We start from the raw sequence: 25,108 nt of genomic DNA, 5'->3' as shown, positions 1-25,108 counted from the left end.
CAATTTGCTCTAAGTTTTGGTTCTAATAGATGCCAAAGTGGCAATTTCAAGCAGAGTCGTCAAACTCAGGCAGGCTGGATGCTAATAATGCACTTCAACAACAACAACTTGCATTTATATAGCACCTTCAACGTAGTAAAACGTCCCAAGGCGCTTCACAGGGGCGATTTTCAAACAAAATTTGACACCGAGCCACATAAGGAGATATTAGGACAGGTGACAAAGAGCTAGTTTTTATGGAGCGTCTTAAAGGAGTTAGAGGTAGACAGGCAGAGAGGTTTAGAGAGGGAATTCCAGAGCTTAGGGCCTAGCCAGCTGATGGTACGGCCACCAAAGGTTCAGCAATTAAAACCAGGGATGCGCACGAGGCCAGAATTGGAGGAGCGCAGAGATCTCGAAGGGTAGTAGCTGGAAGGTTGGAGGAGGTTACCGAGATAGGGAGGGGTGAGGCCATGGAGGGATTTGAAAACAAGGATGAGAATTTTAAAATCCAGGCGTTGCCGGACCGGGAGGCAATGTAGGTCAGTGAGCACAGGGGTGATGGGTGAACAGGACTTGGTGTGAGTTAGGATACGGGCAGCAGAGTTTTGGATGAGCTCAAGTTTATGGACGGTGGAAGATGGGAGGCTGGCCAGCAGAGCTTTGGAATAGTCGAGTCTAGAGGTAACAAAGGCATGGAAGAGGGATTCAGCAGCAGATGAGCTGAGGCAGGGGTGGAGACAGGCGATGTTACGGAGGTGGAAGTAGGCGGTCTTGATGATGGAGCAGATACGTGGGCAGAACTCATCTCAGGGTCAAATAGGACATCAAGGTTGCTAACAGTCTGGTTCATCCTCAGACAGTGGCCAGGGAGAGGGATGGAGTCGGTGGCTAGGGAGCGGAGTTTGTAGCGGGGACCAAAGCCAATGGCTTCGTCTTCCCAATATTGAGTTGGAGGAAATTATGAGGTCACCCCTCAGCCGAAAAGAGCCCCAGCTTGTTCAGCCTTCCTGATAAGCATAAGAGCAGTTGTTCAAAAAAAATCTGCACAACTACCGGATTGCTTGACAGGAAGGGAGGGTTTTATAAATAATCCTCTGTGTTCTCCAGGGATATAACCCTCCTATATACATTAACATTGCTCCTAGTTTTAAATTTGACAACTGTTTTTCCTGTTAGTGTTTATAGACTATGCTAAACCCACTATATATCATGGTGTAAAAAAGAGTTAATCCTAATCTCAGACTATTTTGACATTTGGCAGCGGATGTGTGATCAGGAGCTCATCTCAGGGTCAAATAGGAAACCAAGGTTGTGAACGGTCTGGTCAGCCTGACTGTAGGTCGAGTCAGAAAGTCTACACTGAAATGTTTGCAAGGACTGTAGCACACAAAATGCAGCCGGACAGAAAATCACAGGTGGAAGGAACAGTTCCAAGGCGGCCTTCCCCAATTTTTCATCCCTCATGCATATACTCCACACCTGCACATCTACCCCACTGTCTCCAAACTAGTTCTCGTCACCATGTTTATGCTGAACAGTTCCGTGCACCTAGGAACAGACAATTACTTGCTCCTTATGTGACATCTCATTCAGAATAGAAACAATGTCTGTCAGTGATGTCACAGCAGGGGGTCTGGTGCTGAGCATCCACATCCTGGATGCCCTAAACTACCCTTCTAAGCATAGATCATAACAAGGGTAAAATTTGAACCTGCAATTATTTATAATGGTTCATTTACACTGTTTAGGGCTCCTTTGATAATCCCAGGAACAACTTTACACCAAAACAAACAAAGCCCCAATACTGTTACAATCGCTGCCTTTGACTGTAAACAAGGCTTGGCGCAGGGAAACGGTCAGAAAACATCCGAAAGGGAGCAGTTACTCAATTTCAAAGCAGCAATATCTCACCAAGATGAAGTCTGTTTGATATGTGGAGAGCATGAACACAGAGATATTATGGTCTGCCAGTGGTGCAATCACTGACTTGGCAATCTTGGTGACTCCAATTGGCTGTGAGCTGGAGAAACTTCCACCACCAGATACAACGTTCAACGCCAGCCAGGTCTCATCTGCCACACTCAGGAGGTCCGACCCAGGCAGTTCTAGAAAGACAACAATAAAATAAGGACAAGATTATAACTTTCAAACGATGGAACAGTGCAATTCGTGCCGTCGTACTTGAAGCTAACAAGCAAAACTAATGGTTGACAGTCTTTCCAAACGTTAATAATGCATAAAACTAGAAGAAAGAAGAATGTTTCAAATTACAATGAAACTAGTCTTCAAGACCATCCCAATAAAATGACTGTGGGGTAGAACTGCTCTGGTCGCTAACTGTAGTGACATTATTTTTGAATGCATTTACAATGTCTACGCATAGCAACCAGACCAATTCTCCCCACTCCCCGCCCCCCAAACCTGGCGGCAATCAGCTTGAATGGTGTATTAATGATTCAAGCTTGAACCATGATTAGGCCACCTGTCAAAAATCTGTCCCAGAGGTGCTTGTTATGGTCACGTTTCTATACAGTAAGTTAAAGAAAACAGCAACCTGTCCTGGAATATTTGGAATGTATCCAGTGTGTAGTTTAACATGATAGCGCTGATTAATTAATTACAACTCTGTTAAAACAGTAGAAACCTAAATAATGAATGAATCCTCTTGTCCCTGGGCCAGTTAGAATAAACGTGGAGCATTACTGGACAAACTGTGACACAGCCATTTACAGAGTCTTATTAACATTTTATGAATAACTAAACCACCTGTGGTGTTGCTCATAGATAAAATAAAAACAGTAGGTACCTGACAAGCACCTTTGCAACAGATTTTGGACAAGAGGGGTCTGTTAATTGTATCCATATGATTTATATCAATTAATAGTGGCCACGGATGGCAGGAAGGAGGCAGGGCTAGGATGCCCATGCAACATTACAAGAGATGCAGTCTGCAGCTGGTCCATCCCAGAACTTAGCTGCTGTGAGATGAGGATCAAAATACTACTTTTGAAACTCAGCAGCCAGCCACCTCACATACTACCATTCAGTTAACGCCTAGGAGGACCACTGGGTTAGGTTTAAGAGTTTAAACACAGGTGGCATTAATGGGAGCCATGTGAGTTGATGCGCACAGAGGAGGATCTGTAGATGAGAGTATCTTTGTAATGGGAAGTGAGATGTATACTGGCTGTTCATTCTGTGGTTTTTAGAGCATTTTTTCACAAAGGTAGTGGAAATCTGGAACTCTCTCCCCTAAAAGGCTGTGGATGCTGCCTCAACTGAAGAGTGAGATCGATAGATTTTTATTAGGTAAGGGTATCAAGGGATATGGAGCAAAGGTGGGTAAATGGAGTTGAGGTACAGATCAGCCATGATCTAATTGAATGGCAGAACATGCTTGAGGGCTACTCCAGTTCCTATGATGTTGTATTCAAGAGAAAGTCTCTGTATCAGACTGACGTGAATGTTGCTTGCAGCCGGAATCACGTTGTCCTCTGCTCGTTCCTCCGGCTGTTGCACCCTTTTGAGATGCCCTTGCTCCACATGGGGGCTTTCATCTTCCAGGGTCCCCATGAGGAGGGCTATACAAGGCAAAGTTGTGCAGCATGCAGCATTCCTCCACAATCCTCAAGACCCTCGCCAGACTATACTGCAAGATACCTCAAGTCGATCCAGGCATTTGAAAAGCACCTTTAACATGCTCAATGATGATTCTGGTGAACAGTCCTTGTTCTACTGCTGCTCAGCTGGGGTCTTGGGAAAGTGACATCAGCCAAGGCTGCACAGGATAGCATTTATCTCCAAGTTGCCACCCAGATACTGTCTTTCTGGGTTAAAGAGTGTTGTACATTGGAGTTGCTCAAAATGAAGACATCGTGGCAGTTGCCAGGGACATGGGCATTCACTTGCATGATGGTGCAGATTCAGAGGGTGGTAGCCTTTTCTATTGAAGAACAGCTGGCCATTGATGAAACAATCCCATAGGGTCACAAAGGTGACATTTATGACTCCTTAATCCCGAGCCAACTTTCCCCGTCCCACACTACCCTTTATATTACATGATGTGGAGATGCCGGTGATGGACTGGGGTGGACAAATGTAAGGACTTGCACAACACCAGGTTATAGTTCAACAGTTTTATTTTAAATCACAAGCTTTCGGAGCTTACCTCCTTCGAAGGAGGTAAGCTCCGAAAGCTTGTGATTTAAAATAAAACTGTTGGACTATAACCTGGTGTTGTGCAAGTCCTTACTTTATATTACATGCATAGATTTATTAATTTATGTAACTGTGATAGTTGAAGAGAACAAACTGTAGTGGTTAAAGCAAACACTATTTATTTCCAGGAACCAATCAAAAATATAACTAACTTCGCTATCTCTGAAAACATCTCTCAGCAAACCATTTCCCAAAAACTTTCAACAGAAATATGCATTCTTCATTGTCTCTCCTTTCAACAAAACAACCTCCGACACATTGCAAGCAACACCACGGGAGATAAAAACGAAAGAGATTTGAGACATGTCTATCACACTTCAGGTGTCACACTATCACACATGCAAACTTCTGTGTCACACTTTAACAAAGTACATATAAAAAGAAAGCCACTCTGATATTGAATTGACGTGAGGGTTTGCTAAGAGCAATCAGCATCAGGAAGGAACAGCAATTATGCCTTGTGGTCTTAAAGGGACGCACCATATTAGACAAACTATACTTTAGCAGCAGAATAATTGTACAGTGCTTCCATACCAAACTGCAATTTCCTCCAAAATAGTGAGCACACCCGCTAGTATTTAATTAAGAACGTTAATTGCATTTGTTTGTGATATACAGCCATGAGAATTATATTCCAGTGTAAAATTACTAAAGGATTAATATCATTTGAAAATAAAATAAATCCAATGGACAAAAAGCAAACACTATCTGCAGGCAGCAAATCGGTCAAAGCAGGTGGGTTTTCACCCATCTGCAGCCAGGAATTAATCATGGTTTGTGCTTTTTGTGCAAATACTGTAGTAATGTTCTGGAAAACCAACGCTGTACTAGCAGCGGATTGAGTGGCTAGTTTTGTTTACCAGTTCTATATGGTAATGTGTGCATCAGCAATTAATCCAAGTGAGTGGATGCTTATTAACTGAAAAATTCCATTTGCACAATAAGCAAAAAAGAAAAGAAAAGCCAATAGTGTCACATTGCAGGGACGGACGTCAGGCAAATGGGTTTTGAAGGGCTCCACGGCAGCATTTTTTATTTTCCATTTTTTCCCTTTTTTATTGTTCTTATTAAAAAGTAAGAATTGTTCATGATAAAGGTTTGAATCCATTGTCCACGTGCAGTAATTCTAGGGCAGATACGACGCTGCTGGACTTAACTACGATTTTCTGACAATCCACCTCTGCCCAGAATGACAGAAGAATCTCCTTTCTACATCTACCTGACATTTTCGTTCTTCAAATTCTCCTTTGGTTTCTTGGGGAGGAGATAACGGAATCACTTTAAATTCTAAGTTAAGGCTCGCGGTTCTCCAATCCACAGACAGGAATCCCTCTTTATGGTTATTGTAGACTCAGACATTAGCAACATACTTTTTTTTAAGCAGGGATCCATCTGATGGATGCTTGATTTCCTTTACTGATGATAAAGAAGCTTCTCCCAGCCTAGGCTCAGTGGTAGCATGCTTGCCTCTGAGTCAGAAGGTCGTGGGTTCAAGCCCAACTACAGCTACTCAGGCACATAATCCAGGTTGATACTTCAGTGAACTACGGAGGGAGTGCTGCACTGTGGGAAGTGCCGTCTTTTGGATGAGACGTTAAACCGAGGCTCTGTCTGTGTTCTCGGGTGGACATAAAAGATCCCATGGCACTATTCAAAGAAGAACAGGGAGTTCTCCCAATGTCCTGGCCAATATTTATCCCTCAATCACTAAAACGGATTATCTGGCTATTTATCTCATTGCAGTTTGTGGAACCTTGCTGTGCACCAATTGGCAACTACATTTCCCACATTACAGCAGTGACTACACTTTGTAAGTACTTCATTAGCTGAGAAGTGCCGTCTTGACATCTTGAGGTCATGAAAGGCGCTGTATAAATGCAAGTTCTTTCTTCTCTTTCTCTCTCCCATAGCCTAGGTTTACAATACCAGAAGATTTGTAGTAACATTCTTCCACCAGCACATAACAGAAAATCGCGGATGCGCTGGGCCCAATTTTCCACCCATTGATTTCAGTGGATGTGCCCATGATTTTCCAACATACGTTGGCAAACAGGAGCGTTTTCCCCAGTGTAAATGCAACCTGAATTCAGAGTTAAGGGCCAACCTGACGGTGAAGTGAGATTCCCCAGCGGAGCATGTCTCACTCTGCTTCCCTTTGGAATCGGTTTGGGTTTTCACACCCGATTTGCGCTACATACGTTTAGCGTTGATGGGAAGTTGAAACTGCTTGGCACCAGCACTAAAAGTGTAGTGTGAATTCACCATTGTTGAGTCTGTCTGAAATTCTTCTCTCTGCTATTTAGAAGAGTTATTCATTCACTCATTAATATAGCTAGAGTAATTTCTACTTTGTAGCAACCAGAGCGATTCTTTCCCCATTTTATAGCATGCAACTCCAATGTTTGAAACCTAGAAGGTATTATTTTCTGAAGAGAGAGTAAGAAAAGGTTTTGTTACAACAGAGATATATGCCTAAGTCAAGATGCTGTGTGACTTGGAAGGGAACTTGGAGGTGATTATGTTCTCATTGGTGCTCTTGTCCTTCTTAGTGGTAGAGGTCATAGAGGAGGGAGATGCTGTTAAATTAAACTTGTGGAGTTTCTGTAGTGCATCCTGTAGATAGTACATAGTGCTGCCATAGTACGCTGGTGGTGGAGGAGGTCGATACTGAGTCTGAAGGCAGAGGCACCGATCAAGCAAACTGCTCTGTCATTATCTGGCATTTATGTGACATAATGTTACCTGCCACTTGTCAGCCCAAGCCTGGATGTTATCCAAGTCCCGCTGTAGGTGACATGGACTGCTTCATAATTGGAGGGGTTGTGAATGGAGCTGTGGGATCATCAGCTAACAGCCCCACTCCTGACTTTCTGACAGAGGGAAGGTCATTTATGAAGCAGCTGAATATGGTTGGACTGAGGACCTATCCCTCAGGGACTCCTGGGGTTGTGATGATTGGCCCCAACAACCACGACCATATTCCTTTGTGTCAGCATGACTCTAGTCACTGGAGATTTTCCCCTTTGACCTTAGTTCTGCTCGGGCTCCTTAGTGCCATACTTGGTTGAATGCTGCCTTGAGGTCGAGGGCAGCTATTTCTCACCTCTTCATTAGCATTCACTTCTTGCATCCAGGGCTGTGATGAGTGCTGCAACCGAGTGGTTCTGGTGAAACCTGAACTGAGCATTGGTAAGCGGCCTATTGATTAGTAGGTGTGCTTGGTGACACTGTTGATGGGGGGGTGGGGGAAAGAGGCTGATAGAGCAGTAATTGGCCGCTTAAAATTTAAGCTGTATTTTGTAGATAGGACATACCTGTGCAATCTTCCACATGTTGGAACAGCTTGGCTAGTGGAGTAGCTAGCACTTCATCACTACAGGCAAGATGTTGTCAGGACCCATAGCCTGTGCTGTGTCCAGTGCACTCACAAATGATGGAGGAGAGCGGGTATGATCACTCGGCATTTTTGGCTGATGGACCTTGCAAACATTTCAGTCTTGTACTCACTTGCTCGACTCCAACATTGTTGAGGATGGCAATGTTTCTGGAGCCAAACGGATGAAAAGCAAATTTAGGGCCGATATCCAGAAATTCTTCTCACCAAAAAGTGATCAACCCTTGGATGAGCTTCCAGGTAGGCGAGTGGAGACAAAAACCTTAAATCATTTAAAAGGCAGTTGGATGCTGTAGGTTTTTCTAGATGGATGAGCTTTATTGGGCCGAATGGTTTTCCTCATCCATATTTATTTTCTGATCTTGAGATCACAGGATAAATGTACTTCTACTTGGTGTTTGAAGATGATGGCTAAATCAATAACTAAAGAGTGCCATTATGTGTTCTTCATTGAAAACTGCATCATCTTTTTGTCCAAAGCAGCAGCTTTCAAATACATTATATCCAGGTGTCAGAGCGAACAAAGAAAGCCATCACACAAATGCACTTTATTGCAAATTCAATATCACTAAATACTCGCAACAGCTGGTGCCATTTGTAATGGGCAAGCAAATGACAGTAATGCCTTTGAATACAATGACAGATGTAAATGTGCGTTCTAGGTTTGTTGCAACTGAACAGAACACAGATCACCTCAGACGGTCACCTGAAAATATGCAACACTGATTTTGAATTTATGTCTAAGGTCAAAGCTGACTAAACTTACTTGCTTTTGTAATTTGGTTGCAGAATCACATTTTGAATTTGTTATTTCCCCTCCACATTTTGTACAGTATTTTGCTTCCTTCTTTAGAGTCTTCCCATGCCATCTACTATTCCTTGACCAGATCACCCAACCTTAATCGTTTTCTGATATTCTTCAGATGATCCTAAGATTAATTACAATCTCACTTCAGCCTCCTCAAGATCTCCACTTCAGTCCCTCCCCTGTGATCTCCATTTCAGACCACCACCCCTCCGCCCCCCCACCCCCACGATCTCTCCTTCCCTCCCTCCTCTCTGCTCCCCAACTGCAGCCTTCTAGGGTAGGCCTTCCCGCCCGACAGCCAGCCAGCCGGCCTCTCAATCTAGCTGGCTGCCAGCTGGGAAGCGGGGAAATAAGATTCAAACGAGGTCCTGCCGTTAAATTCGACAGGACCTCTGCGTCCCCCGCAATCCCACCCGCTACAACCCCCTCCCCTGTAAATACCGGGGCCATTGTCTTTCAGATGAGATGTTAAACTGAGGCGCTGTCTGCCTATTCAGATGGATGTGAAAGACCCCAAGGTGCTGTTGGAAGAGAAGGGAGCTTTCCCAATGATCTAAGCAATACTTCTCAATTCAAACAAAAACCTTGGTCATTCATCTCTAACATGTTGGTCTTCCAGCTGAAGGAGCTGTCCATGACCGAGTGTTGCCGACTGGCACACTCCAAGGTCCAGGACTAGGTGCTGCGGGACGCACTGAAGCAAGGTGCGACCTACGCAATGGCTCTATGGGGAAAGGCCATCTCACCTTGTATTGTACAGCACGTATTATCAGGAATGTATTGTGTTTTAAATTGTAATCATATTGTGTACAATCCGCATTGTATGGTTTTGAATTGAATCGCCTCGGAATTGTGATAACTTTAAATTTTATGAAATAAAGTATATTTTGAAATTTTTAAAAATCTCTTTGGTGTTATTTTACATAACAACAGGACTATTCTTAAAAAGGAACAATTTGGCAGCAAAGTGCCTTAGGACATCCTCGGAACATAGAAGGGACGGCATAAATGCATTGCTTTCTGACGAGTACGTCACTGATTGATTTGCATGCTTTAGTGATCAGGGGATCAATTTTGAAATGGTGGCGGGTTGGCAGCGGGGTGGGGGGGGGGGGGGTGAAGGTGCGCATGGCAAACCCAAATAAAGATAGCTTACCGTTTCCAACGCGATCGCAATGTAATTGATGGTGATTAGAGTTCTTTCCAGATTTCAGGCCTGGCAGCCAGCCTGATTGACTGGAAAATTGGGGGGGGGCGAAGAGTGGAAGATTGGCGGGGGGGGAGAGGGGAAGATCGGGGGGACATCGGGGAGGGGAAGATCGAGGGGGGCAAGAGGGTGAGATCGGGGTGACACGGTGGGGGGGGGGGGGGGGGGAAGAGGGGGAGATCGGAGAGGGAGATATCGGACATCGGAGCAGGGTGGAAAGGTAGGTTGATTTTGTGTTTTAACTTTGTGCAATGGTTTGTTATTTAATTTATTTTGGGTTTTTTTGCCTAATCCGGCCCTTTACGCCTGGTAAAACCAGGCGTGAATCAGAAGCCGTGGGAAAGCCTCCCGGGTAAGTTAAAAATCGTTCTAACTACCTAACACTTCACAAGTAAAATGCCTTAAGTACCTCAATGAGGTACATTTGGTTCTTTAACTATCAACCCGCCGGCTTTAATTGCGGGCAGGACTTCCGGATTTGGGACTCCCGTGCGCACACAGGTGGGTCTGTGGGAAACTCGGAAGTCGGCGGGTTGGAGCCGGCATCCGAACCCACTCTGCATTTTTGCAATTTTCCCAGCCCCCAACACACCCGCAATTTAAGTTTAAAATTGAGCCCCAGGTCTCTGAATAATAATGTGGTAGCAGTGGGCGAATAATTTATTGTTTCAGCAAGACTGAGAAATGCGATCACAAATTCAGCAAGACTAGCTCATAAATTAATAACTAAGACTGATTAGTTTTTAAAAAATGACTGCTTATGTTCAGTTATGAAAACTGGTCAGTAAACTGACAGGTATCTGCTGTGGGAGACATTTGTTATTAAATTTTCTGGCTTCATGAATACACTAGATCACTAGATAGTGGGAAATCCAACAGTCAGCTGGTGCTCCAAGACTTCTTAAGAAAACACCAGCTACATATGCATGAGAGTATTATTTTTGTTCAACTAGACTGAAACTAGTCCACAAAAAACAAGATTATAATTTTCATATAAAAGGGCCAAAGAGAACATTCTGCAAATATCACGATCTTGTAGTTTATGGTGTTATTCAAAGCCTCAGATAAGATCACACAGCCTTGTAACCACCCCCAGGTGCCCATGATTGTCGGTAGGGACAACTATGAATGAAGAGCTGCAAACAAAAAATCTCAACAACTGTCTGGCTCACTTACCACACTATCCGTGCAAAAAGCTGCGATAATCTTAATTGGCACTAGATATCAATCGTCACTAGTTTTACAACTGACGCTGCAAGTATTTATTGGGATCGAAAATAATAAAAAGTGATGTGGTAGGAAATTATTATTCAAGTCGAAAGCTCAAATTTGCTAAAAGACAAGAAAAAAAATCTCATCCTTGAATTAAGGAAACAGTTCTAAAACGGGAGTCTGGATCCCAAACATTAACGATGTTTAGTTTTGCTGTCCTCAGCAGTGAGGCAGCTGTTTTAAATCTCCGATGCACAGTTAGCTTGATACTATGTATGTGAACCAGCAAAACGGACTGATAATATTGTTTGACTTCTTTAATCAGACACTAAGAACAAAAAACCAAACATGATTAAGTGATGCCCTCCCTTGGTGCGCAAAGTTCAACAATGAGCTGCTTTTAAGGATTTATCAGTCATTTTCTCGTGTGTTTGTGTTCAGACAAGGTTTCTGATTGCAGCAAGTTATGAGAAAAATAGTAGAACTAAGTTACCAATCTAGCTTAAAGATAAAGGACTGAAAAAGGAAGCATAACGAGGGCCAGGGATTGTGGAAAAGTACAATGTGAAGTGTTGGCATTAAGGAATTAGAAATCAAACAAGATTGTGGGGCCGATAATACTGTAGGTGTGGGGCCATGTATAATTGGGTGCAAATTCCTACGGCCTACTTCATGTCCAGTGCGACTGATTCTGGGCAATGCGGACAGGAAGTATTAGGCTATCAACAGCCTATACATTGTGCGCAAGGCCCATTAAGCCCCCAATTTTTATTTACATTAAGTCAGAGCCCCATAATGTGGCTGAAGCCCCACTAACCTGAAGCCAAAATTGAGAATGGAAAAAGATGCTTTGTATTACAGCTGCAGGCAAATCTTGGGGCTGACACAGTTCTCTTCCACCTCCATATGTTTGGCCTCCAAAAGCCAATCTTATAAAGAGGTTGTTGTGTCCCAACCCATTTTTAAGCAAATACAAATGGCAGCACTGAATGGGCAGCTAGCATTCCTTCACATTCCATTCCCTGATCCCTGTGATGCCCTCAGTGCGTCACGCGCTACATGACGAGAGAGTTACAAGAATATTTAAATGAGCTGATCTCACATTATTGGGCAAGGTCAGCCCTGTGGGGGCGATGGGGCGGGGAAGGGGGGCAGGCTTTTAAAATGCTATTTTTTAGGACCTAAGAAGTGCAATTGTACAGTAAAGTCTCCGTGTTTGTGCTGACGGAGGAAAATGCTACATCATCAAAAAAAACAACTGTTTCTGTATCTACAAATTTTCTTAGTTTTTTGTGCTCCTGTTCTCCTTGCTTGGGTCCCCCCCACACCACATGTCAACGCCAGCTGAGAGCACCTGTTCCCAAGCCTCTGTTCATACTACTCTGAATCTGGGCAGTAGGAGGTGTTACTCTTGCTTTGAGTTTCCCTCACCCTCCTCTCTACAGCTTCATAGTTCATATCAGGAGCTCAGTGCGTAGATCATTACAACAATAAATCCATACCCCACCACTTCTGGTTACTAGCTTAGATTCAGAGTCACTGGTCAAGGATACTGCAGGCACATTAAAACAGACTGTTCTTCCTCCAGGATATTTATCTGTATTTTATGTAATTTTCATCATCCTATCATTTCCCTCTTTTATTAAGAAAAAAGAAATAACTTGCACTAATGTAGCACCTTTCACAACCTAAGGACATCCCAAAGTGCTTTATAGCCAATTAGGTATTTTTGAAATGTAGTCACCGTTGTAAAATAGGAAATATATCACTTTGTATTATATTTTATCTTCTACATTTTTTCTTAAGCTTTCTTTTGCTCTCAATTTGGCTACAAAAAGAACAAACCATTCTGAGCAGATTACTTTTTCCCAACAGTCCGGATCTGGTCTGTCACACCATAAAGGGATACATTCCGACGCCCCGGAATTAAACTGAAGCTCAGAGACCAAAGACAAATGGAAGTTTCATCCTGATAATGTAATTGCTGTTTCTCTTGTTAAGTCAGGTACTAGTACTTGGTTAGGTTGGTTTATTTTAGTCACAAATCACTGCGGTTGTTTTAAAAATGTGCGTAAGTGACTGCTTGGCTCAGTTGGTAGCAAGCTTACTTCTTAGTCAGAAGGTTGTGGGTTCAAGTCGTGCTATGGTCTTGAGCACATAATCTACGATAATAATTAATGCAGTATTGAAGAAGTCAGTGTTAAGAATGCTGTCTTTTGGATGAGACCCTATCTGACTGCTAATGATCCCATGGCATTATTTGAAGAGCAGGAGGTTCTCCTGGTGCCCTGGCCAATATCCTTCCCTCAACCAACACCACCAAAACAGACTACCTGGCCATTCATTAATTTGCTGTCTGTGGGACTTTGGCTGCTGTGTTTACCCACTAACCTCACAGGCTGCATTTCAAAAGTAATCCATTAGTAGAAAAGTGCCTTGGGAACCCTGAGATAAGGTGCTATATGAATGTAAGTTTTTTTTCTATAAATTGAAGAAATGAACCATTTGTCTCATCAGCTTCCTGTTTTCAACAGTTGACACACTACACCAGGCTCCCACCCATACTTGACTCGGACTAAAGCAGTGCAAAATATAAACAGAATGTATTTCACATCCATAAATCTGTATGCTACAGTTCTATGACTTAGTCCAGTATGTGGGAGATGTGGCGTATATACATGGGGGGTATAAAAGGGATCTTTAGGCCAAAGTTCTCAGATTGTCTTGAGAGTTACTGGAGTCTACAAGAGTTTTTACCTTTCTTTTGGAAATCATTGCGGGTTTTATACTACTGGGGCCACAGAATTCATGAATAATCACTGGACTCCAGGGATTCATGAGGAAGGATTGTCTGTAACTAGAAACAAAATGAAAACCAAGCAGTTTTATCTAATGGTACTCCAAAATGATGAATATGGCAAATCTGAAGAGATGTCTCTTTTGTGACGAAAGGGCCAGATTTGTGAGGCCCTGCTTGGGGTGTGGAAACTCTGAAAAGCTACCCTATACGTTGCACCCCCAATTTTTTTTGGCACTTAAAAAGCGTAGCTTATACTTGAGTTAATATGGTAGAAGTGAGCCAAGCTCCCAAATAGGTAAAGGCATCAGAATGTGTACCACTGAGCTGTATATTTTCCTCCAGTTGCTAATAAGAACAAAACAGTCAGTGGATGTATAAAATGAGCTTCCTCAGATACCCATGGATTAGAAGGTTGCAGGCTTGATTCCTAGTCGATCCCAGCGGAGGCTAGGGAGGTGAAAAATCAGCCAGGGTTACCATCCCTAATTGTAATCCAGTGACCTCTGCTGGAAAGTATGCATGTCAGATATCAGATGAGGATAGGATCAGGATGGCTGTGATACTACCTCGCAGTCAATGGGCTGTTAACACTCCCTGTCCTAGGTTGACATCGGTGAGAGACATGGGAGGATGGCTGCCAGCTTGTGGAATTGTGCCCCAGCAGCAAACACTTATAGAATCATACAGCACAGAAGGAGGCTATTCAGCCCATCATGTCATTGCCGGCTCTTTGAAAGATCTATCCAATTAGTTTCACTCCCGTGTTCTTTGCCCATAGTCCTGCAAATTTCTCCTTTTCAAGTGTTTATCCAATTCCCTTTTGATAGTCATTATTAAATCTGCTTCCACCGCCCATTCAGGCAGTGCATTCCAGATCATAAAATCTTCCTTCAGTTGTTTTCATCCCTTCATCACGCTCTTCAACAAACATGAAAAGAGGGGAGAAGAGAAAATTGGTGGGAAAAGGAATTAAATAAAGGCAGCGCGAGGTTTTACTCTGAAATCTAAGGGGATGATGAATTGAATTGTACAGCACATTCAGACACATGCCAGTTAGCACAAGAAGAAATGCAATTCCTGTTAGACAACATCACTGGTAATAGACATCACAGGCAGCCCAATAATCAGTACATTTAAAAAAAACAGCCAAGAAAAGATCAAACAGAGCACATGGAAGGATTTGTTCTTTAAAGGGACAAGTCAATTTCTGATGCCTTGCTCATCCTGTTAGCTTAGCTGGTGTTCAGATTAGCATTTTCTAACAGGACCTCCAGCCCCCCCACCAAAGCTTACATAGTTTTGCTAAAATACCATTAGAGCGTTATTACAATTCCTGCCAAGAAACAGCATTAAAAACAATGTGTTGGATTCCAATCCTTCACACGGCCTGAATCACTTCTCTTGGCTTGAACTGTGCAGCTTTGGTGGTTTTCAGCGTTTTATCAAATCCCTGAAAAAGTGCAGACCAGTAAACAGAATTGGTTCCAGTCTGAAACAGCTCAGCTCTATTGATTCAATGCTCGGAGGTGACATTAATTTAATAAACTAGAATTAGAAATGCAACAGTCTCACTGGATGTCGACTGCATGTTGCTATGTCGGTTCTAATGAGGTCTGCAATGACTCATTGCGAAGCTAAACTTGATTTGCAGTAAAAATCCATGATGTTAGTTTGAAAAATCTTGCACGTTAAGAGAATTTGTTTGAAACTTATGGCCCCAATACTAACTCCAAGGCAGGAACGGAGCGGGGGGAGAGGATTTGTGACCGGGAAACCCGGAGGTAAGGGTTTAATGGCAGGACTTGTTTTTTCAACAGGTTTTCCAGCCGCAGCCGGTCAGATTGACAGTTTGACTGGCTGTCGGGCGGGAAGGCAGCCGGTGAGCGGAGCAGAGGTAAATCCGCTATGGTGGGGGCGGGGGGGAGAGATCCAATTGCATGGAGATAAGCTTGGTGGGCTGGGGGGAGCACTCCTGCTCCTCCTGGCCCACGAGCAGTGCTGTAAAGGCACTTACCTGATGGATCCAGCCCTTCACGCCTCCCTTCAGCTGCCATGTTTCCCGAGGCCCGGAAAACCCGGCCTGCAGACGTTTAAAGTAAAAGTTAAGTTAAATTGGAAGCAGGCAGCCTCCTTAAAATATTTTAGTGACCGGCCCTCCAACTGAGAGTGGGTTAGTTGCCCCCCACCCCAATCCGCCTCTGTTAAAACCAGAAGTGGGTGGGTTGGAGGCGGGTTGCCCATTTCTTTATTTTTAACCCCAACCCCGCCTCCCCCCCCTCGCCCTGGGGGGGTGGGGGGGGGTTAAAACTATCCCCACAATATCAGTTTTAAATATTAATGATTCTCATTCATTTCTAACTTAGTAAAATGTGTTAAAAAATACTTGTTCTCAGGATGTGGGTAACACTGGCAAGGCTGCATTTATTGTCCATCACTAGTTGCCTTGCGAAGATGGTGTTGGGCCGCCTTCTTGAACCACTGCAATCCTTGTGGTGATGGTCTTCCCACAATGGTGTTAGGTAAGGAATTCTAGGATATTGATCCAGTGATGATGAAGGAATAATGATCTGTGTCCAAGTCAGGGTAGTGTGTGATTTTGGAGAACTTGGAGGTGATGGTGTTCCCATGACACTGTTGCTCTTGTCCTTTTCAGTGGTAGAGGTCGTAGAGGAAGAAGGTGCTGTTGAAGTAACCTTGGTGAGTTGGACTAGTCGCAGCATGTCTGAGAGTATGGAGGAGTTCCATACCAGCATACGCTGCATTCTGGTCAGTGGCATGAGCTGTCTACCATGGAGCATTTGGTCACCTCTATGAACGCTGCAGACAGGGCGTCTGCACAGAAGTCTGTGTCACCAGCCCTGGCAGCTTTGATCGAACTGGTGCCATACAGGCTCTGGGCTCCACAGTATCCGTCAGCTTCAAAATGCTGATGGAACAATGGGTATGGGCTTCCAAAGCGTCTATGATCTCCTATGGACTGCTCTCCCACAGATCACTAGGTGTGAGGTCCTGCAGGTCCATAGGAGTGGCAGTGGCTCAATGGAAGTGGCACATGCTGCCCTCTCAGGATGATAGCAAGTCTGCTCCCATGCCACCCACTCAACCAGTGCCCACCATGGTGCATAAAAGGCAGCTGGGCCAGACTGCCCGGCAGCCAGCCGAGATGTCTAAGTCTGCAGCTGGCCCCTCGAGGGCCTGAGCTGCTGGAAGTCGCCAACCAAGAGCATCTCAAGGACCCTCATCTGAGCAACAGCAGACTTCGACCATCCCTGCTGAAGCCATTGGGGAAGCACCTAATTGAAGCACTAAAATAGGTAACAAAACACTTAAGAAGAGCATGATGGGGTAACACCAGGGTGAAACTGTTTTGTTACGCCCCTCTGTCAAGGCATTAAAAGTTGTAACAACTGAACGGTACAAGTTTGTCTGTACCAAGGGTTAAACAGATGCATTCCGCCATCAATGACAGGTAACATCAGTGGAAATGGTGGTCAGAGTCTGGGGGCTGAGGTTCGTTGAGCTCCCTAAAGGAGCATAGTTGGGCTGTATAAGAGCGGAAACGTGGGCAGGGATTAGTTGGTGTTTGATCTGAGTATAAAGTGCATCGTGCACACTTCCAATGGACTAGGAAGCTCCTGCCAGAAACAAGCAGGAGCTTCATTTCAACATTTTAAATGAGGGGGGAGACGATGCTATTTTCCAGCCTTCACACTGGACCTCTGCTCTGATAAAAACGCCCATTTCCAACGGGTGTCCTGGATTCCACACAGCTGTGGGAGGCGTTACTCTTGATTTACAGGGTACAGAGGGAGATGGAGCTCAGGGCTGAAAGGATGTTTTGTTAAGTACTTCCTGTGTGGTTTTTATGAAGTAGTTTCCCTAGTCCACTGACTGGTGAAAGGATTTATTGTCATAAGAAACCAACCAGGCCAAACCTGTATAAAAATCTTTTTGGGTATACCCAACATTGTTTCTGTTCTTACTACAAGTTGGTTTTAATGACCAGTAACCAAAAATGCATGTCTGCTGGAATATAAGAGAAAGTGGTCACAGGGATCCCCTTGTAATAAGCAGACAATGCTCCCTGCTGGGAGCATGATTTCGGAAAATTATTCTCTCTCTCTCTCTTTCTCTCTGTGAGCGCCGTTCCTTGCCAGGAGTGCCTCATCAGGGAATCTACCCGACCATGTATTGCTTTTGTAAACAATCTTACAACACCGGGTTATAGTCCAACAATTTAACCCGGTGTTGTAAGATTGTTTACATTTGTCAACCCCAGTCCATCACCGGCATCTCCACATCATGTATTGCTTTTGGTAGATACTTGGGCTCCAAACCTGGAGATTTATAATAGGTTGATATAAACAGCTTTGACTAGGCTTAAATTAGGAGCTAGGTTTGATAATTGATAAGATGGGGGCTCTGCTGCATGTGGTGGCGGTGGCTATGAGGAGGTTTGTCACCCCAGTGGACGCTTTCCTTCTCACTCACTCCCACACAAGCAGTACACACAGTTCATATCTTGTAATGTCAATGCTCACAATTGAGTCCATCTCATAGCCTGGTCTGACTGGGGCTGGGGCAGCGTTTGCCTTCATGTTATCCTGGATGGTGGCACTCTGTGGTCAGTCAGTCACAAGCTGATTGCAACCATGTGGGGCTGAGACTACGCACAGGTTCAAAAAAAAAATCAACTGGGTTTTGTAAATATGCTTCAGTGACAGACTGTTTGGTGAATTGCAAATAAAATACGTAGCACTCTGGAAACTGGTTTGTGTGTTTTACACAGCTGCAAGAAAGATAAACCTGGATGCAGCCATCTGCTGCTCGCTACCTCTGGATGAACTCGGAAAGTTAGACGGCAGCCTTCATAATCCGGCCAGTCTTCACTCCTAAAGTCCGCTCATTTCTACATTGTGAACGAGGAAAGGGAAAATAAGAGAGGAAACCCACCGTCGCATGTGCGAGATTGCAATGGTGGAACCAGCCAGTGGATGGGAGGGAGGTTGGAAATCATTTGGGACCACGTAAAATTGAGGCTGGATGTTGAGAGACCCATTCTGAGGAGTAATATCTGATGTTTGACAAAACAAGCCAGAGATGAACACTTTGATTTCTAAACTAGGTTGGGATTTGTGCCAGAAGTCATAAATACAATTATTCTGGTTGTATCCACTGCATAGAGATAAATAGTACAGAAAACATCATGTTAAAGCACTTTCGGCAGGCATTACCCTCCCTTCCCTTCAATCTGCGTTAACTATGGAATAAAACTGATGTCTCAGTGGTAAATGTTCTGCCCAGTGTGCCACTATGGTGTACAGGTCACAAAGGTCCAGGTTCAATATACAGACTGTGCTACCTGAGCTGACCTCAATGGGGTGGTAGTAGGGATACTACGATCTACCTCAACAACCCTGGGCTAGAGAGAGAAAAAAAGTACCAGAGTGTTCGCACTCCTGATCACTGTCCAGCAACCCCTGCTGAAAATTGTGCATGTGTGGACATCAGTTGAGGATAGATCGGGATTGGCTATGGTGCCATCCAAGGTCAAATAATCTGGTAACACTCACTGTCTAGGCTCACACATGAAGAACGGCCACTTAGACAAGTTACTGGAGAATTGCCAAGGCGTTGGAACCATACCCCAGCGAGAGTCAGCACCTTCAGGAGAGGAGGGGCGGAAACTGGAATTTTTCTTTAAACGGAATAAAATTTCTCTATATTCCTGCAGCAAAAGTAGTGCAGAACACTTCCTACTCAACTTGTGTTATAACATCCATTATTCCTACAGCATACTATAGCGTAAGGAAGGAAGCCTACAGCCCTACATGTGACTCCAGTCCCACACTACGTGGTTGACTCATAATGCCCTCTGAAACAGCCCAACAAGTCACTCAATTGCAAACAATTGTTATGAAGTTTAGTAATAAGAAGAAAATCGAACAAACCTATTGGCAATGATCAAGATAAAACTAAGACAATTTCAGCCCAATCAACCCTGCAAAGTCCTTCTCACTAACATCTGGGGATTGGTGCCCAAGTTGGGAGAGCTGTCCCACAGACTAGTCAAGTAACAACAGAATCATATCTATCAGCCAACATCCTAGACTACTCCATTGCTATCTCTGGGTATGTTTGTCCCACCTGCAGGACAGACCCAACAAAGGTGGGGGCACAGTGGTATAAAGTTGGATGGGAGTGACCATGGGAGCCCTCAGCATTGACTCTGGACTCAATTAAGTCTCATGACTTCAGGTCAAAACAAGGTCAAGGAAACCTCTGATCATCACCTGCCCCCCCCCCCCCACCCCAACTCATGAAACAGCTCATGTTGAGCGTCACTTGGAGGAAGCTCTGAGGGAAGTTAATGGCACAGAATGTACTCCGGATGAAGGACTTCAATATCCAACACCAAGAGTGACTTCATAATACCATCACTGACCATGTTGGCCCAGCCCTGAAGAACATAGCTACCAGACTGGGCATGTGTCAGGTGGCAAGAGATCCAACATGAGGAAGAGAGATCCAAAATGAGGAATAATCTACTTGACCTTATTCTCACCAACCTACATGTTACAGATAGGTCTCTCTATGATAGCATTAGTAAAAGTGATCACCGCACAGTCCTTGTGATACCAGATTCAAGTCTTTATTTTGAGGACATGTAGTGTGGCACTATCACCGACAGAGTAAGGGCAAATCTAGCAGCCCAAAATTGGGCATCCATGAGGTGCTGTGGCCCATCAGCAGCTGCAGAAAAGGATACCACAACAATCGGTAACCTTAAGGCCTGGCATATCCCTCAGTGCTTGATCACCATCAAGCCAAGAGACCATCCCTTGTTCAGTGTGGAGTATAGAAGGATGTGTTAGGAGCAGCACAGGCATATTTTAGAATGACATACAGACCAAGTGAAACTACTACACAGGGCTACTTGCATGTTAAACATCAGAAGCAGCAGGCTATAAATAGATCTAAGTGGTCCCACAACCAATAGATATCCAGTTAAGAATGGTGGTGGACAATCAGGCAACTAATGGGAGGAGAAGGCTCCATGAAATCTCTCCTCAACTAAGTAGAATCCATTACGTGAGTGCAGGAAACATGGCTGAAGTGTTTGCAAGTGGCTTCAGCTAAAAGTGACGAGTGGATGGTCCTACTCAGCCTCCTCCTGATGTCCCACCAACATAGCAAACAATGTCCGGCCAATTCTCGTCACTCCACTTGACATTAAGAAGTGGCTAAATTCACTGCACACAGCAAATGCTATGAGCTCTGACAACATCTCATAGTGGTGTTGAAGGTCTGTGGACCAGAGCTAGCCACTTACCTAGCCAAGCTTTTCCAGTACAATCATGACACTGCCATCAGCCCGACAATGTGCAAGATTGCCCAGGTAAGTCCAATCCGCAAAAAAACAGGATAAATCTAATCTGGTCAATTAATGCCTCTTGGTAAAGTGAAGGAAGGAGTCATCATTGCCATCAAGCAACGTCCACTCTGCAACAACTTGCTCACCGTCAATCAGTTCAGATTCTGCCAGAACCACAAAGTTCAAGACTTCATCACAGTCTTGATCCACGCATGAATGTAACAGCTAAATGCCAGGAGAGATGACAGTAACTGCCCTTAACATCAAGGCAGCATTCAATTGAGTATGGCACCAAGGAGCCCTAACAAAACTGAGGTCAAAGGAAAAAACGCTCCAATGGTTAGAATTATATCTGACACAAAGGAAGATGGTTTTCGTTGGCAGAGGTCAGTCATCACAGCTCCAGGTCATCATTGCAGGAGTGCCTCAGGGAAGTATCCTTACCCTAACTATCTTCAGCTACTTCAACCTCTGTCCCTTCCTTCTGTCTTGAGGTTAGGAGTGGGGGCTGCTCGCTGATGATTCCACAATGTTCACCTACATTCAGAACTCCTCCAATAATGAAGCAGCCAATGCCAGACTATAGCAGGACATGGACGACATCCAGGTTTGGGCTCACAAGTGACAGGTAATATTCACGCCACATAAGTGCCAGGTAATGACCATCTCAAATAATGGCACAACTGTCACCAAGAGCACCACTATCAACGTATTGGTGGTCACTACTGACCAGAAGCTTAACTGGAACAGCCACATCAACATATGGCTACAAGAGCATGGTTGAGGCCAGGTACCCTATGACGAATGGCTCACTTCCTGATCCCTCAAAGCCTATCCACTACCTACGAGGCTCAAGCCAGGAGTGTGATAAAATACTCATCACTCACCTGGTTGGGTGCAATTGCAACAACACTCAAAAATCTTAATACCATCCAGGACAGAGCAGTTTGTTTGATCGGTGCCCGAGACTTGACTCAACATCCACCCCACACACACCAGCAGACACACATACTCCCACTGTCACCAGCAGACACACATACTCCCAGCGTCAAGAGTACACACATATACTCCCAGCGTCGAGAGTACACATATTCTCCCAGCATCGAGAGTACACACATATACTCCCACCGTCAAGAGTAGACACATACTCCCACTGTCGAAAGCAGACACACATACTCCCACCACTGAGAGTACACACATACTCCTAATGTCGACAATAGACATACAATACTCCCACTGTTGAAAGCAGATGTGCAGTGAGGCAGTAGGAAGAAAAGTAAATAAGGAGCTGTGCAGAGATTGCAGGATTATGTTGAGAACCACTCTCCTGGGAACACTTTTCTAATGTAAAAGTCCTGAAAGACTAATTGTGCAGCTATTGATTAATTTTTCAAATCTTTGCTCAGTACCCTTAAAGTGATATTTACAGTGAAAAGGTTTTCAACAGTCAGTGCTGGTGACAAATTAGATACTGGAGTTCATGGCTTTGTCAACCAGGATTGTTGTTAATTCTAAGCTGAGCAAATTCCAAACATTTAACTTGAGATAAGGTTGACCAGCAGGATTGCTGAGCATGTGCACTGTGCCCGACTACTCAAACTCTCAGAGGCGCAGTCCTCTAATGCACCGCTGTCCAAATGCAGACCAGCAGCTCCTTAGATCCAATCCACCAAGTGCCTGCCATTTCCTTTCTCCTTTACACTTGTGCCCAAAAGCCAACTTCAGCAGCTTTCGACATCAGCTCTTTAAAGTTCACGGGCCTCAAAGACCATATTTTGACCATTCCGGGAGCAGCCTTTTTGCACTAAAAAGGAATAAACCTTTACTAGTCCATCAGACCTGCGAATTTTAAAGCGCTCAAGCCTGCACGTCTTCAGTGGAGAGGGAAAATCAGAAGGATGAGGAGGATTGGTGGGGGGGGGGGGAAGAAGGAGGTAGCATGAAGGGAAAAGGAGGGGGAAGACGGGCAACTCACTTTTTTATATATGGACTCTCAATTTTTGTAATTAAGAGCTTGTTTTTCGTGTGTGTATGGGGATGTTGCATTTTTGTGTAGAAGTCTTTTCTTGAGCGTGAAGGGGTTGCGCATTTTGGTGTGAAGGAGACTCAATTTTGGGGTTTGGCTTTTTGTGCATATGGGAGCTTGCATTTTTTTGTAATGAGGCCCACTTATTGGTTTTGACATGCGTATCCTGCCCCAGTACCAAAAGGTTGGACATCCCCACTCTAATGTAGAAAAAGTAGACCAAGATGATTTCCATTTCCCCCCTCCCTCCTACTCCCTATCAACTTCATGCTTAATCTTTCTCTAATTATATACATAGCAAAAAATTATTTCTGGTTTTGCACATCAAATAGCGCATTATATTATATTACAAAACCGTGAAATTTGATGCAATGCTCACCAACTGTCTTGCTTGATGTACCTAATTTTCAGACTCTGCAAATCTTCATCCGATCATTGTTCTCCGTCCACTAGGCTTAAACTACACCCTTTATCTTTTAAAAGTAACCCAATGAGTGTGAGACACTTCTGGACATCCTGAGGATGTAACAAGGCTCCACATAAATGCAAGTTCTTTCTTTCTTAAAAGAAATCCCCATGGCACGTTTAGACATTGATCAGATACAAAGCAAAAATCCTTGGGGTCTACCTAAACAATATGGGGGAGAATTTGCTTGGGGTTCTTCCGATCTCTCTCTTGCTGTAACTTTGGCGGAAATCCTGGAGAAACGGCATAAAGGGCCTTTTTTTAGCCATTACTGAGGAGGCTCCGGCGAAGTTATGGCAGTAGATTGGGAGAACCCACATGGAAATTCCAGGCCTATGCCTTTAATTCCAAACTAATGGGGGCCGAGCTCCTCAGGTTACTATGCATTAGCTCAAGAGAAACGCAGCAGGAATATTTCCTCTAATCGCTATTTCAAGTGAAATTGCAAACGTGTTCTTTTCTGGGCTGGATTCATAACCACGTGCCGGAGGTCAAAGGACAATAAGTTAAGATATCTGGGCACCTCGTCAATGTTTGTGGTTTTCTATTTGCTCTCTCGTGACAGAGTGGCTCTTAATTATCACTTCTCTAAAGAAATCTCAACAATCAACACTATCCCGGCGTTTCGTTCACCCCACCAAGAAATTCATTAAACACAGCACTGTGTCAAGTGACACATCACATCTTCTATTTACTTACTGGCACTGCTTTATACCTGCAGTTAAACTAAATGATTCAACAGTATTACCCAGGAATAGCACTGGCGTTTGACGTAAAATCAGTAACATATATCAGAAAATTTGCCCTGGTGATTTTCTCCCCCACAGAAAGATTGATAGCTCCAGACACGAGGACTAATAATCTGGAGGCCTAGAATCATAATGAATCCAGATAACTTAATTACAACTGACGTAATTATAGAGTTAATTTATTGAGCTGATTACAACTTGATCTCAAATGGGTTTTATGTGTGGTGACTGGATAAATAATTGTTGTTTCATAATTCCTCTTTTTTTTTCAAGCAGCCAGGAGTTTAGAATCGGACTTACACAGCAGCTAAATCATTTTTCGTTATTTATTTCTTCTTTAAACAAAAACACTTCTAAAATTTCTTTTTTAAAATGTAATGAGCTGGTGATTAAGAGACAAATCCACCTTGTAGGAGTCAATACAATAAGCCCACAGGCTTCAGGTTCATCATACACATGGATCTTTCCAGTGATGTTTGTGGAGTGCCTGGAGACCAAAAATGGCAGCTCTGCTTCGAGATAAAGTTAGTTTAAAAAAATGTCAAGCCCTATTTGTAATCAATTGTTTGGGAATATGTGAAAAGAAGTACATTCCTTCTCCTTTAAGAAATCTGCTACAGCTCTAGCATTTCTCTCACATAAAGTCAAAAAAAATCTTTTGACAAAAAAATATACTGGCAGAATATAAATCCTGTTCAAATCAGTGACTCAATAATTCCCCGATACATCACTGAGTCATCTGGCCGACAAAGATATGAGGGGCACTTTTATTCTGAAATAAAAGTCCCTGCTCGCTCACTAGATTAGTCATCACTTATTTTGAACATTAAAACTTCAGGTTGCCAGGTATTAAAAGGTTTTCACCATGACG

At 43.8% G+C, this 25,108-nt stretch overlaps 1 protein-coding gene across 1 annotated transcript in view; it reads right to left on the bottom strand.

Moving 5' to 3' along the window:
• LOC137344898 (cytosolic arginine sensor for mTORC1 subunit 2) overlaps nucleotides 1-25,108 on the bottom strand; it is a 148,206-nt gene that overhangs the window by 17,412 nt on the left and 105,686 nt on the right. Inside the window, exon 3 of the mRNA XM_068008156.1 lies at nucleotides 1,894-2,087. Within this exon, the coding sequence (XP_067864257.1) occupies nucleotides 1,894-2,087 (194 nt within the window). The remainder of the gene's footprint in view (nucleotides 1-1,893; nucleotides 2,088-25,108) is intronic.

Source organism: Heptranchias perlo, chromosome 28 (genome assembly GCF_035084215.1).
Source record: "Heptranchias perlo isolate sHepPer1 chromosome 28, sHepPer1.hap1, whole genome shotgun sequence".
In the NCBI taxonomy this organism is placed as follows: Eukaryota; Metazoa; Chordata; class Chondrichthyes; order Hexanchiformes; family Hexanchidae; genus Heptranchias; species Heptranchias perlo.
The sequence above is the reverse complement of the archived record's forward strand: the minus strand, read 5'-3'. Positions and strand labels throughout refer to the sequence as shown.